Source organism: Puma concolor, chromosome E3 (assembly GCF_028749965.1).
Source record: "Puma concolor isolate L17-30 chromosome E3, mPumCon1.1.hap2, whole genome shotgun sequence".
NCBI classification, from domain to species: domain Eukaryota; kingdom Metazoa; phylum Chordata; class Mammalia; order Carnivora; family Felidae; genus Puma; species Puma concolor.
This window is the reverse complement of record NC_141682.1, coordinates 9,169,683-9,184,757: the sequence shown is the minus strand read 5'-3', so window position 1 is coordinate 9,184,757 and position 15,075 is coordinate 9,169,683. Positions and strand designations below refer to the sequence as shown.

Here is a 15,075-nt window from a genome sequence, read left to right as displayed (position 1 = left end):
CACAAAACAACAGAAATCGCTAGTTACCTGAACTCACGCAGCCCTGCTGCTGGGGGTCCTGTAGTGACGTCACAGAATGGAGGACTGAATAAGACAAAGGGTTACAATTAAATGAGGAAACAAACCCCAGGGGTTTAAAACTTCCTAACACACCGAGCATAGCAGGGCGTAGACGGCATAAAGTTCCCAAAGGTCCCGCTCCTTACAGGGGGGCCAGAACTCGGGGTCCACGCAGGCAGAAGCTGGAGCCCGTTGTATCTTTCACCTCTGTGTCTCTGGCTGATTTCCTTTCCTGATTCCCTGATTTAGCTACTTGACTTTTACCTATATTTATGTACAAACAGCATTTTCCTAATTAGTAACTCATTTTCTGCTGCTTATAAAATTAGCTAGGCACAGCTTTCTGTCTCCGAAAAACTAAAGTCAGTCCCATGGCAACAGGTTGTGGAGGAAGGGGACAGTTCTCCGCCCCCAGGCGCCGGCCAACAGTCCAGGGCGCGGCTGGTGGCCTCACCACCCCCTGCATACATTTCCCTTCCCCCCATCTGCAGGAGCCCAGGGAGGGGCTGCCCTTACCTGGCCCTTGCTGTTGCCCTTGGACAGGCAGGACACCCTGGCCCAGCTCGCCGTTCAGCCAGAGCTGCATCCGGATGAAGGGTTCTCGGCCTTTCTGGGTCAGCTTGCTCCAAGGCTTCGGCCGGGACAGCATGTCACTGACACTGCCCTGGGACAGGCCCAGTACCTGGTGGGGCAACCAAAGACATGCATCGGTGCCCAGGATTTAGTGTGAGGCCACCAAATGCTTTAGTGATGCACACATGGCCACGGAGAGGTGGGGACGGACGACACCCAAGCGAGGGCTTCAGGGGCTGAGCGCGGAACCCCTGCCCGGTGGATGGCGCCAGCCTGGGGTTGGGGAATCAGCTTGTCACAGGCCCCGGTGGGCGGAGGCCCTGGCTTGGGGAGCCCTAGTTACAGTCACAGCTTTCTACTCCCAGGGAGAGGAGCGGTGGGAGGAGGAGGGGAGGGGATCTCGCCCAGGGCCTCCATCCTGCCAAGGCCTCGGGGGTGGCGTCCCGACAGCCCGAGGAGGAAGCGCTGAAAGCTTGCTCTTTGCCCGGAGGTGCCAGGAAAGGCTGAGGTGCCGGGGCCAAGGACCCCTTTAGTGGCCAGAGCGGCGGGGGCCGGTGGGGTGCGGGAGGCCGGTCTTCTTTGTGGCGCTGGGCCGGGCCGGCACCGAGAAAGGTTTGCTCTCTCTGACCGCATCCTGCTCGGCAGTGGGGGCCCAGAGGTGAGCCGGCGGCGATGGGGGCGCCAGCCTGGGAGTGAAACTCACTGCAGACAACCGACAAATTGCACGTACATGCCCGAGTTTTCTTAACGCTCACATATGGCCATACATATGTATGGGCACAAACACCCCCCACAGGACACAGATGCAGCCCAGAGATATTTAGGGGCTGCGTTCGATCACTCTTTTGAAAAGTTCTCAAGTTCCAGAATAAACTGCACTCACGGGCCAAACAAGTTCAACGCTATTAAGTCTCTGCTAAATTTAAGGCATGAGCACAAATGTCTATTTAAATGTTCTCAAATGATATTTTTACAACACTGAACTAGAAATTTTAAGGGACTTGAAATTCTCATCCTCACTTCTATCCGCCCCATCACCTTTTGTAAAATCAGGACAAAGAAATCACAATCAGATATTGTAAGGATCCACCGCACGGTTCGGCGCAAACGCTGAGCGGAAGGCAGGACAATGCAGGGCAGGGAGGGCAGGGAGGGCCGGGAGGCGGGAGGGGAGACCCCCGCATGGGGGTTCCTCAGAGGCCACTGTCGACCCCACCACATACCCCTCGGGGAGGCTGCCTTTCAGGGGAGTGGAGCACTTCTTATGCTCAGTAATGACTTAATCTGAAACAACGCTGGGGTATTATGTTTACCTTCTTTTTTTACAGGCCTGGTAAATCCCCATTATCGAGAAACCGTTACCGGGAAGTGCCTGGCACAGAAAGGGTCTGGGGGCTCATTCAGAAATCACTGACTTTCGTGAGCCAGGGAGGGAAGGGGTGGAAGCAGGGGCTTTGCAGGCATGGCAGTTGTGCCCGGGGCCACCTCTAGCTGTGTATTCTGGGCAGGTCACTTCACCGATCTGGCCGACAGGACCCAGGAAAATGCTGAATTGGGAGACAGGTACGATTATGCCTATCACATGACCTAAGCTGCTCCTGTCACATGCATCTTCCTTCTCTAGGTCTCTCTATGAGATCAGAGCTTTTTTTGGCCAAAAAAGCCTGCAGAGTTGTGTCTGGGCCACCCCGGGCAGAGAGACGGGACTTGAACTCAGGCACCGGCTGGCTGGGGGCATGTAGTTTCAACTTTCCTGAGCTGCACTTTCCTTATCTGTCAAATGGCGACTGTCCACACCCTCACGTGTCACTGGGAGCCTAAAGGAGCATGGTGGGTGACACGGCCTAGCCCAGAGTCTCGCCCCAGGTGGGGCGAACAGTGGAACATTCATCGGCCGGCCTCTCCGGAAGTCTGGGAGTGGATAAATCTTTCTGCCCCGTGGCTCACTGAATGGGGTGACGGCCACGTCCTCCAGACAGATGCTGCCAGAGAGCAGCGAAAAGAGATGAGAACGTCCAGGCCCCCGAGTCCACCCCCTTACCTTCTCCCCGAAGATCCTTTGGCAGATGCCGTTCTTGGCCAGCTTCTCTTTCACCTGCCGGGTGAGCTCGATGGTGTCCACCTCCTGGTACATGTAGATCTCGTACTGCTCCGGGGTCAGCGGAGGGACCGAGGGCTTGGCGGGCTTGGACATGGGCACGATCGGGGAGGAGGGCAGGGGGCTGTTCTGGGGCGTCTCGCTGCGGCTGGCTCCGGTCAGGCTCAGCTCCGAGCTCTGGGAGTACGGCGACTCGGCACTGGGCCACTCCTTCCAGTACTCTGACGACGAGGGTCCCTGGAGCTGGCTGCGCTCCGCCCGCGGCTGGCCGCCACCGCCCTTCTCCTTCGTGCTGCTGGCTTCTTCCAGCTTGGTGTCCTCGGGAGGAACGGCGCTCTTCCTCTCCGGCTGGACGCTGCTCCACCAGTGGTCCTTCCACACGCCGCTGCGGCCCAGCTCGTTCTTCACGTGTCTCAGGACACCCTGTGCAGACTCGGCCGCTCCCTGGAGGTCCAGCCCGGGCGCGTCCTGGGACTCTTTTTTGAGGGCCGGGGGGTTGGGCAGAGCGGAGGCGCTGGCGTCGGGGGCGGACGGGGGCTTCTTCAGGGAGAGTGCGAGCGGAGGGTAGCTGGACACGGACGACATGGGCGAGGAGGGTATCAACTTGGGGGTCAGGATGGCAATGTCGGCCTGGGACAGTGGCGCTGGCTTTAAGGCGGGGTCGAGGGCGGCCTGCTGGGCCTCCATTTCGCGGCGGGCCTGCTGCAGGATGGAGCGGATGGCGTCGTCCGAGCTCCCGCTGCTGGATGCGGAAGAAGGCTGGGCCGGCTCTGCTGCACGGAGAAAACACGGAGGTGAGATGGTGGCGGGACCGTCCCCAGCGGGTGGGAACATGCTGCTTTCCCTCCGCTCCGGTCTAACCTGCCCCGCCCACAACACGCGGATTAATCGTTTCCTCCGTCAGTGAACCACGCATGCGTCTGTCCGGGCAGGGACGGACAGACTAACATCACCGCTCCGAGACCGCTGGCCTCTATTCCGCACCATCTGAAAGGGTTCATTATCCTGGGGTGTCACGGGGGCGGGGGGGAAGAGGGCCAACACCCGGGGATGTGCCGTCATCCCTGGTGATTTTTTTTTTTTTTTTAATCCTTGATGATTTGTAAGCAGTGTTTTTGTGTGCTAAATTCCAAAATTGTAGTGGTTTCGTCAAACTTCAGAAACCTAATTTCTGTTAACGGTTGTGGTGTGAGACCAGAGTCTCCAGTGATAAATGGCCGCGTCTGGGTTGGCTCACATTTATTTTCCTCTGGGCAGGGGACGGTGGTGTGGCCAGCAATAGAGGGCCCCAGGATGGTGGCGGGGGACAGCGGGTAGGCCCTGGTCCAGAACCGGGGGCCGCGACCTTGGGGGGGATCGCGGGGCACTGCTAGGCCTCAGGATTTCCGTCTGCAAGCTTGGGATGGGTACTGGTCTAGATCAAGGGCTCCTGACTAGGGCTGTGCCCCAGAACCGCCCATTGGGCTTGTTAAAACGCACATGCCCAGGCCCCAGCCCTGAAGTGTCTGACTGAGTAGGCAGGTGGGGGCCTGGACCAGCACCGCATTTAAAAAAAATATGTTTAAAAGTTTATGTATTTCGAGAGAGACAGAGCGAGTGGGAAGGGACACAGAGAGAAAATCCCAAGCAGGCTCCTCACTGTCAGCACAGAGCCCAATGTGGGGCTCGAACTCATGAACTGTGAGATCATGACCTGAGCCGAAACCAAGAGTTGGACACCCGACCAACTGAGCCCCCCAGGCGCCCCAGCACCCAGCGCTCCCAGATGACTGTGGAGCAAGGCCCTGGCTGAGAAGCACGAACTGAACCCCGCCCCCACACCTGCTCTAACTCTAATACACCTTCATGTCTGGGGGAAGGAATCACGATAAGCCGGCTCCTTACCCATGTTAATGGGGCCGAAGAATGTTTCAGATACCAGAGACAACCTTTTAGGCCTCTCGGGGACTTGGTTTCACTGGGTGGACAGAAGGCCCTCCTCCTCTAGCGCACACGACCGGGGGCAGGCAGGCACAACTGCGGCTCGCGGAAGGGGGCAGGGCATGGCTCGAGCCACCCCTCAAAGTGGGCCTTTCTGCTCTCAATTTGGGGCTATCTCCCCCTGCAGGGGGGCCCGGCCAAGCTTCTCGGCTGTTCAGCCACCCAGACGAGGGGCCGGCTTAAACGTCCACTCTGGTCTTGAGGGTAGGAACCGCACCAAAGGGAAGGTCCACCTACGGTCAGGCTTGAGGCCTCACAGGCCAGTCCCCCACCCACCGCTCTGGGGTCCCTGCAAGGAGGCAGAGGGGCAAGTGCCGGGACAGGAGCTGAGGGACGAGGATTTGCATCTAGGACCTGCCATTTAATGTACCTGGGCATACCGTTCTCCCTTGGAGCCCGAGTTTGCTAATCACGCATAGCAGGGTAACAAAATCCGTCTTCCGGGGCGGTGGTGAGGACTCGGTTTGAGTAGGATGGGGGGCGGGTAAAGACGCCAAGCCCAGGCCTGGTTCCCAGAAGGGAGCCCCGAGCTCACCTCTGAATACGTCATGTGGGAATGGGGTGGCCTGGGGAGAAGGCCCGGTGGTCAGGGGAGTGACCGGTGGCGGCCCGTCCTCAGCTGCCACGGCTGCCCGTGGCCAGGCCTGGCGGGAGCCCAGTGGCCAGGTCTGCGGTGGAAGGGCTCTGCAGAGCAGGGGTTTCGTGGGGACGGGGCGGGTGTGTGTCCATACGTTGAACCCCAGAGCGAGAGAACTCAGGCACTCAGTCTCCTCTCCGGCAGAGGGTCTGAGCTGAATCTACAGCACCGTGTGCCTCTCAATTCCAACTCAGCGGGGGCGCGGGAGCTCCGAGGGCCGGTTCCTGAGGCCGACCTCCTGCACTCAGACACCCCTCCCCAGCCGCGTTCATCCCATGAAGGAGCTTAGGATTTATTTCCTGGCCGCTCTTTTTCAGTGTTTAGTCAAGTATATATCCAAATAACGAAGCCTGGATGGCATTTAAAGAAGGAAATCTGATACCAACTACTTGTTCACTTGTTTAAGTCAAGGAGGGTCTAGGCCGAAGGTACGTTCTTGAGTCAAGTGCTAGGAAATGACATTATAAAAAGAGCGGTCACTAGTGGCAACATTCAGATCACACAGACCTGTTTCCGTCCGTGCTTGCCCAAATGCCTGAAAACATACACTGTTGTTTTTGTTTTCGTTTTTTTTTTTTTTTTTTTTTAAGATTAATTACTGCTAACCAGAACCCTTAGGACAATTCTTCTGAGTTTGGAAGGCAGTGGTCAAAAAAGTGGAATCCGTACCAGTTTTCTGCACCTGCAGCTCTCTTTTGGCTTGTTCCAGGATGGACTTGATTGCTTCATCGGACCCGGTCTCGGAGGCTCGGATCCGGGTCGTGATGTTACCTGCAGGGAGAAGCCATACCAATGACATCAAGCCCACCCGTGGAACAACAACCAAAAAATCAGTGCTGCACGAAGATGTCATTCTGATCAATAGCTCCCGAGTTGAGGCCGGTGACGGTTACGGAGGCAGGCGTGGCCTCCCCTTTACCCGTATCTGCTGTGCGTGCAACTTCACAGCAGGTACTGCGGCCCCGCGCAGGAAGGGCTCCTGCTGAATCTCCCTGGTGTTATCTGGCCAGCGGGACAAGCTCTCACGTTTAGCCAAACTGGACGGCACCCGTGGGCTGGGGCCAGGGAGAGCACGTCACTTAATCCGGCACAAAAACAGACGAGGGATTAAAAGGCAGTGGTGCCCGTGAGCCCTTTAAACGCAGCCTCAACGGCTGTCTTGGCCTGGGACTACGCTTGAGGTTCTGTGCACCTGTGGGACGCCGGGATCACAAAGAGCAGAGATGGGAGAGGAGGGGGCAGGGCTGAGGCTGATCGCCTATCGGTCATTTGCACGTACAAGGTGAAGAGGGTGAAGATTTAACATTTCGGCTCTATCATCCCATGCCGGGTCTTAAAAATTCGTGAACGAGGACAGAAGCCTGCAGAGATTCCCTCCAGGGCAAGAATTCCGTCTCTGGGTCACAGGGGGACGCTCTGCAGAGTAGCCACGTGCACAGAGGCACCGAAGCTACTGCGGCGGGGGGCGGGGGCGGGGGCGGGGGCGGGGGGGAGCTGGCCCCAGTTCTTTCTGGAAGCCTTCCGCGTATTTTCATCCTCCACTTCCCTGCTACGTAAGGCCACCGCCGCACCAAACCACTGCCAGACAAGCACACCGCTGGGGCGCGGCCCCTGTGAAGATGCAGCGCCCAGGAGCACAGTGGGGGTTGGCTCGCCAGGGCCCAGAGGAGAACCGATAATGACACTGGGGATCTGTCCACTCCGTAGCACCTTTAACGTATTTCAGAGTTAAAAGGAAGTACGAGGAAGCAGCAGTATCTCATTGCCTCGGTCACCTGATTTTTCTCAGAGCGAAAGTCGTTAGCTCTTGGCTGCTTCTGAGAAAACGGGGAAAGGTGTAATTTGCACCTGAGCGGGGGCTGGGCTGGGCTGGTCCGGGGTGGGGGTGGGGGTGGGGGCTGGTTCTTAGCGGTGCTTCCCCGCCTCACCTCTTGCGCACCCAGTAGGGTGCGGGCAGCTGGGGAGGAAGGGACCGTGCGTACTTGAACCCGTGCTTTGTTTTATACTTACTAGCTGTTTTTCCATCAGGTTCCAGGCCAGAATCACACTGCACAGTTTTAACCCAAATGCACAGCTAAGGACATGCTGCTTCCTAGGTTTTTACTAACTGCAAAGAAAAACACCTGCCTGCGACATACCTTCAGACCCATTTCTTCGTTTCGGTACTTCCTGAAATAGTCTGTTCAGGCTCTGGCCTGGATTCTCTGTTGAAAAACAAGTGTGGTAAGAACAAAACAATCAGGGGGACGGTGGCGTTGACGCTATGGGCTGTGTGACGTGACGTCTGAGCCTCTTGTCACTACAGAAAGGGCTCAGGGCTTCCTGTACACCTCGGGAGGTACTAGAAACTTTGAGAGGCCCTTCCCTGGCTGGCCGGCCCGCAGAGGCCCAGGCCCTGCTGTGGAAGATCAGACAGACCTAAGGAGTGGCCCACGGCACCGCAGCCGTGAGGGTCAAAGGGAGGGGGCACCGCCTGCCGCCGAGCGCGTCGCCCACCAGCCCCCGGCACAAAGCTCACATTAATCATCCAAAGACAGTCAATTTCAGTTAACATCGCCACAGAAAGCTCAACGTGCCCTGTGCAAATCGACGCTCCTGGAAGCGTCTCCCTTCCCTGTTTGCTGCGTCTCCAGTGTGTCTGGTAAGACTACCCTTCTCTACCACTGCTGGTCGAGCGGAATGATCCCGTCGTTCGGGAGGGAAGGGGATTCTTTCAATCAGGGATAGGAGTGGCTGTCATATTTGTAGAGGGTGGGGGAGGAAGGCGGTTTTCATAGAGCTTTCACGGATCTTACTCAAGGCAGGCTGGTGTCTGGCTGGTTTCGGCTAAAGGAACCACTAATGGAAGGTCACTCCGGGAGAGAGCTGGCCACGGGACACACCCCCCGTGTGCGTGGGAAGAGGAGGGGCACGTGGCTGCTGCTGCTGTGCTGGGGCCGGGCGCTACCCGAGGGCTCCTCCCACGTGAGGCCAGCGCCCACCGCCAATCGGCCCGCTGGACGCGACACGCGTCGGGACGTTGTACAGGGTGCGATTCCGTCCGATTTGACGGGTGGCACTTTGGTTCTGAGTTTACTGCATGCGGGGGGCTGAGCGAGTGTCAGAGGCCAGGCCCCCCGTATCTGTCGGCTCCGGCTCACGCCGCCGACCTTCGGACCCCAGAGATGGTAGCGGCGAACGGAATTTACCTGCTGTGACGCGCGGACGTTTCAGCTCACACACACGCGCACGCGCACTCACACACAACTCCGTGCCGGGCTCGCACGCTGGCACCACCCCGCGAGAGCCTCTCACCTCTTTGTCTGCCTTGGATGCTGCGAAGAGCCAGGATGTTCTGCTCGTCCGAGAGGAACTGCTTCATCTTGTGAAAGGGCTCCTTGCCGCGAACGGTCAGTTTATTCCATGGCTTGGGCCGGGCCAGAATCTCGCTCACGGACCCTTGAGACAGTCCCAAGACATAATGTCCGAAAATGCGCTGTCCGATATTGTGCTTGATCAACTGTTCCTTCACCTGCCGGGCGATTTCCGCAGTGTCTATCTCCTCGCCCTCGGAGACGCTCCCAGCACTTTCTGACTGGCTGGGAGACGGGGCCATGCCATTTACATCTGGGCTTTGTTGTAATGGACTTTGGGAAGATATGGAGTTTGTGCTGTATGGACCTGTTGAAAAAATCACGCTTGTGCTTCCTGCTTCCTGCATGGCCTTGGAGTAGAAGGACTGCATTAGCTGTCGCTGGAGGAGAGAGTTTAGTGCAAATTTTCCCGTAGAAGCCAGGGGCAGGCTGGGGCTTGCCAGGGATGAGCTGAAAAAGTCTTGCGTTAACCCCGTTGGTGAGAACTGGTGTGTACCATTAGTATTGGAAGCCTGCTCCCCCGTGTTGCGGGGCAACTGAGGAGGAGGGGAGGCCGGCAAAGGTCCAGGACGCTGACTCTCAGGCTGGTCTTTCCCCTTTCTCCTGGCTGACCCTACAAGGAAGGGCAAACATAATGCATTATGGGGGATTCAAAAGGGAAAAAAAACCAAGACCAAAATGCAGAGTTTGCCCCACAAAAGGGAAAAAAAAACCCAAAAAGCGCAGATTTTACAAGGGCCAATGAGGTGTGTTGGTCTGTTTTTCAATTGAATTTTTAAATTAGCCAAACGAGGCCCCCCGAAACAAGCAACATGCATTTCATGTTTGCACCTTTCTTGTACGTTGCAGCCTGGAGAGTCCCCTCGACATAGATTTAAAGTCCTAAAGTGACAAGGAGCCGGTACCACACACAGTAAAGAGTCGACAGGTCGCGGGGCCTCTGATCGGGCCGCTAGCATTCGAGCTATTACCAGAAGGGCCCCACCTGAGGAGCAGCAAACACTGACATTTTGGGACCAACGGGTTCTCTCACACCACTTGCTCTGAGGCGAATGCACTGTACCGAGTCCACTCGATCGAAGGCACGCACATTTTAAGAACGAAATATCATCGGAGCCCGAGACACTGTTAAACGGTTTACCAGCTGCCAAAACCAGAAGCAGTCAGTGACGCCACCATTTTGGGACGAGCAAAGAAAGGCTAAGGACGGGGGATGCGCTCCCAAGGAAAACCTGACGAAGGAAGAAAAGCTCCACTGAGGCTGGAAGGGCCGGGCCTCCGCAAGCAGCCCCGGAAAACACCACAAGAGAGAGGCCGCACAACTGGGAAAAGACCAGAAAAGCCAACATCCTCCGAGTGTCCCTCCTGGATGTCCTGCAACACTGGCTCTAACTGACCTCCGCAGGCGCTCTGCGGCCACACATCCGGCCTTGACCATCTTTAAGCGGGGCGGGGAGGGGAGGGGAGGAGCAGTGAGGAGGACCAGGAGGAGACCAAGCACTCATTAGTCAAGGCTGTCATCAACCGGTGATGTTCCCGTCATGCATCGGCCCAGACTCACGGTTCACCTTCCTCTTCCTCGACCCCCGGAGGGGACCGAGCACGGCACGCGATGCCGTCCACCTACCGCTCAGGTCGCTGTTGGAGATGCGCAGCGCGGCATTCTCGGACTGCAGCGAGCGGTTCTTCTCCAGCAGCAGCACCTCCAGGGGCTTGGATGCGTCCTAGATGGGGCAGAGCAGGGCTCACCGCGGGGCCGGCCACCCTCCCGCTCCCCGGGGCCGCCAGAACCCCACACCCCCTGCTCTGATGGCTCGTGCGCCCGACTCGGCTGACTCTGATACGTTACAGAGATCTGCCTTCCCCTGAAGATGGTCACGCGCACGTGGGAAACGCTCGAGTTCCTTTCCAAAGGAATGCGTTCCACCTGGAGCTTTTACGTCTTCTTTTACGTCCACGTGGCTTCTAGACAACTAATCATGATCTATTCCGTCCCCACGTCCAGGGAGTCTAGACCTGTGCCTCATCGGGCATTAGAACTGGCTGTCCGAAGGTCACTGCAGAGGTTGCCAGCCCCAAAGAGTCAGCTGCCGTCTGGGCATCAGGAGTGGGCTTCTGTTTGGTGCCTCAAAGTCTACGCGGCCACCAGGTAGACAATGTGCCGCTGTCATCTTGCCCCGTCCCTTTTCCACGTGAGGCAGCAGATAATAAAAGCCAGTCCATTTTGGGCGGGTCTCTGACATAATCTAAGACTGTTTTTAGCCATGTTCTTAGTGCCCGCCCGAGTTAAATCACAGTGTCACGTGAACCGAGTTACCAGTTTGGAAAACACTGACTCTTCTCTTCTTGCCTCTTTTTACATTAAAGATAACGTGCCTGAACTTGCTTAAGGTTCCTGAGAAATTGCTCGTCAGCTGCAGGTGGGAGGTTTCATAGACATTTCGAGCTCGTGATGCTCGCCCGGGGACGGACGAGTGAGCACGGTGAGCTGACCCTCGCACACACTGAAAGCAAATGAGACCGTGTACCTGTGTCCCAGCTCCCTCGGACGGTGCAAACTCCATGGATTTCAGAATGCTGTGAAGAGCAAGACAGAGCAGTCATTTCCCCCGTGTACCTTTGACGACCGCCACACTCACGAGCCCTGACATCAGTTTCCTGCACTCCAGGAACTGAGGAACCGAGAGCTCTAACCACCTCCCTGGCAGCATTATCATCTGATAGTGTCTCTAGAATAGCTATTCAACTAGCAGTTGGCCCGCAAAAGTTTCTTGCCCAGCATGTAAATCATTCCATATGGAATCACACCAGGGCTGTTCAGAGTATAATTTTAAAGTTGAACACAGACATAACATTGTTGCAAGTGGAATGTATTTGTCAAGCGTACAGGGAATGTTAAGGTTGTAAGAAGGAAGCCAGGGAGAGAAAGCTCATCCCTCCTACCTGCTCCCGGGGCCAGACGCTCGCTTGGTGCCTGGCATCTGGGCCCCGGGGGAAATGGTCAAAGAGCAAGTCCCAAGTTGGATGGCTCAAAGGCTGGTTGCAGACCTACTCTGTAGCCCCTGGCGGTGTGGGGGAGCAGGACTATTTCTCCTTTGTCCTCCTTATCACTGAAATCACTTCGTCCAGGCCTGTTTCAACAAGTCCCACAGCCGAGTTGAGTGCAGGTGCCCAGAACCACTATTTAAGGGGACACCCTTTCCTTTCTGTGAGTCCACATGGCCCCAGGAGCTCGGGAAGGTGAGTAAGAGCCTCCGTAGTCCCAGGCAGTGGGCCACCTGTGCTCTCCCAGAGTTCTTATGGCTGTGACTCTGGCCCCTGCCCTCTTTAAGCTCCACGGAAGTGTCAGAGCATGGTGTAAAAATGCCCAGGGCCCCAGGAGACCACGCTCTGCCATTGCCACCGTGGCAGCCAGTAAGGAGCTGACGGCTTAGTTTATCTGTGGTTATATCTTCAGAGTGGCCCTCGTCACGTAGACTAAGAAAACAGGAACGGAAGAGCAGCTGCGGGGAGGGGTGGAGCGGGGGGAGGGAACCTCATAATTTTATTTTATGGTGAGCTATTGAAAATAATAAGAACTCGGGGCCCCACTGCATCAGCCAGGAGAGAAGTGACGAGCAGTCTGGAACTTGTCTTTTTTTATGGCCTTCGTGTGCGCAACTATATTCTTGTCTGAGATCTTTAACATCGTGTAAAAAAAGACCGGAGTGAGTCTATGAGCTTAGACCCCAAATACCAGTATCTTTTCAATTTATTCAGCAAATCTTTACCGATGACCTATTAGGTGCCTGGCACTCGGGAGGATCAGAGCCACTCTGCCCCTCACCCGTGTGGACTCCGTCGGCTGTCATGTGCGCAGAAGACAAAATCCAAAGAGTGTGTGAAAGTGAAAACCCGGTGGGTCCCCCTGGCGGCAGAAACCCCACTGGGTTGGAGACGGGGTCTGTCTCAGGAGGAGTCAGTGTCTCACAAAGGCCTGGAAGGAGCAGGGTATTCTACAGACACCAAGGTGGGCAGGGAGCCCACAGAGGGGATGGGTATGGGGACTGAGGCGTGTTTGGGAGGGCACTGGGTTGAACACATTTCAGCAGCAAAGCCATCCCAATGGGGCATTCGGATGCAGACGTGGGGCTGAGGTGGGGCCTTGGTGCGCGCAGGTGCGACAGAAAGGGCCTCCAGGAATACGGGTGCGGTTCTGGGAGGGGCCGGGAGCCGGCATGCGGCGGCTGGGGGCGAAGGCCTTCGCATCAGAGTTTTCTGACTCAACGCTAGAAGGCACACAATGTTTCCTTTTGCGTGGGAGGAAGAGAGGGAGGAGGGGACGTGGGGACGGGAGAGGCAGATCTAGAAGGCCGGACGGGTAAGTAACGAACGCCCCACGGCTGGATCTGCGTGTCGGCAGGTGTACGGGTGGCCACAGAGGGGTCGCGAGGCTGCCTGTGGCCAGAGGGGGCGAGACTGTGCAGGGAGAGCCGCGCGCACTGCGCGTGGGGCTGGGGAGCCGCCTGCAGGCAACTCCCTTGGGAGGCCGGAAGCGTTCGTGGCCCAGCCAGGGCGATGGGAGACCTGGTGGCAAGAAGGTCGAAGAGGCCTTCCCGTGGGCATTTTTGGCAAACCCGAGGGATCATTAAGAATACAAAGAACAGCATGGCAAGGGGGTGTGGCCTATTTTAAAAGGAGAAGTTAAAAATATCAGCAAGAGAGAGGAGCTGGTGGGTTGGCAGGGGAGGGGGAGGGGGCCCAAGGTGCAGGGGGAGGGTCAGCCCCGGAGAGGTGGGAGGGAGATGCCGGGGTCAGAGCGGGGATCCGGAGGCCAAGGGGGAGGCTGCGGGACGCCAGGAGGTCTGCGGAGGGGTTGGCGGGGAGCAGAAGGACCCTCATTCCAGCAGCAGTGGAGAGCACAGGCCTGGAGGGCCGGGTGGCTGTCTTCGCAGTGTTTGAGGGCCCAGCCACGGAGGCAGGGACGCTCAGGGACAGACTCTGCAGCCAGACTGGGGGAGAAGAGGGCCCTTTGCACTGTGGGGGCTGCCCATGAACTCCAGGGCTGGGCGACCTTGGCGGGGGGGGGGGGGGGCAGGGGGGCAGGGAGTCTGAGATGGCAGGGGGAGGCAGGGAGGCCAGGCGTGGGGAGGGGACTTCACCTTGAGAGTGTAAACGTTAGCACTGGAGGGGTGACAGGCTTTTAGCTGTTGCCTCTCGGAGGGGAAACTGGACACTGGGAGAAGAAAGTCCTGGCACCTGCAGGTGGGCAGGGGGTGGGAGGCCACGGGAACTCTTTCGACGGGAAAGCATTTCCCTGCTCTGCTCCTGTTCAGGGAACTTCTGTCTGCAACACGGCCCTGTGTTTTATAATTGCTTGAAAGGCAACGTCTCCCTTGATTCTGTGCGTGCTGGCCTACTTTAAACGCGCAGAGTTTTATGGAAAGTCCGGAGAATTCAGGCACAGGCCTGAGTGCAAACGCCCACGGCTCTGGGCGGCCCGGGGCAAGGACCCGTGGCTGGTCCCCCCACCCATTCCTGGTGCAGAGTCTCCTGAGCAAATGTCGCTGAGGAGCCCCGACTGGCGGGTGGCCGAGCAGGCGTCTCCACACTTACCTTAGTTCCTTCTTCACTTCCTCATAGTCAGCCTGTCCTTTGAGTTTTTCTTCCAGTTGCTGCAAACAGAGGAACTTTATTAGTGGCTGTGTCTGAAACAGGTGGACGGACTTGGCTACGAAACAAATGTCTGTGCCCCCCCCCCCCCCAAATTTGTGTATCGCATCCCGACCCCCAAGGTGGTGGTGTGAGGAGGCGGGGTCTTCAGGGGTGACGGGGACGTGAGGGGGGAGCCCCGTGGATGAGACCAGCATCCTCATCAAAGAGACCCCGCAGAGCTCCCTTGCCCTGCTAGGAATGTGAGGACACAGTGGACGGACAGACGGCAGTCCGTGACCCAGGAGAGGAGCCCTCACCGTATGCGGAATTTGCCAGAGCCTCGATGCTGGACTTCCCAGCCTCCAGAACTCTGAGAATAAAATGTTTGTGGCTTAAACCCCTGGCTTAGGATGTTGTGTTATGGCAGCCTGTGTGGACTGGGACAGCCATCGCTGACTGCACTCCCTCTGAGCCATCCAGCCGTCCCTGAGGGGGAACACCGGCACCTAGAAACGAATGGTGGTGACACGTGGGGTCGCCTTTTGGCCCTCACGCTTCCGGTCCGGCGCGCCTGTGTGTGTGTGTGAACGGGCACGGTCGGGTGTGAATGGGCCCGCGTGCAGGCGTGGTCACACACAGTGTAGCATAAAACTTAACCGAGGTGGGACAAGGCTTTACGTAAATGGAAAACAGAACAAGAAAAGGCCATTTTGTATGAAATACCGTGAAACGGCAAACAG

General features: G+C 57.3%; 1 protein-coding gene across 9 annotated transcripts in view; it reads right to left on the bottom strand.

Moving 5' to 3' along the window:
- The window catches only part of CUX1 (cut like homeobox 1), a 369,562-nt gene that overhangs the window by 64,249 nt on the left and 290,238 nt on the right, over positions 1–15,075 (bottom strand). For 3 of the 9 annotated variants that reach the window (XM_086691941.1, XM_086691939.1, XM_086691942.1), the window contains exons 12-20: positions 14,297–14,355; positions 11,230–11,278; positions 10,263–10,425; positions 8,643–9,314; positions 7,487–7,552; positions 6,018–6,119; positions 2,675–3,504; positions 577–742; positions 28–84 (exon numbers count right to left, since the gene is read on the bottom strand). In XM_086691941.1, coding sequence (XP_086548067.1) covers positions 28–84; positions 577–742; positions 2,675–3,504; positions 6,018–6,119; positions 7,487–7,552; positions 8,643–9,314; positions 10,263–10,425; positions 11,230–11,278; positions 14,297–14,355 — 2,164 coding nt within the window. The remainder of the gene's footprint in view (positions 1–27; positions 85–576; positions 743–2,674; positions 3,505–6,017; positions 6,120–7,486; positions 7,553–8,642; positions 9,315–10,262; positions 10,426–11,229; positions 11,279–14,296; positions 14,356–15,075) is intronic. The other 6 variants (XM_086691947.1, XM_086691946.1, XM_086691944.1 and 3 more) reach the window with 3 other exon arrangements.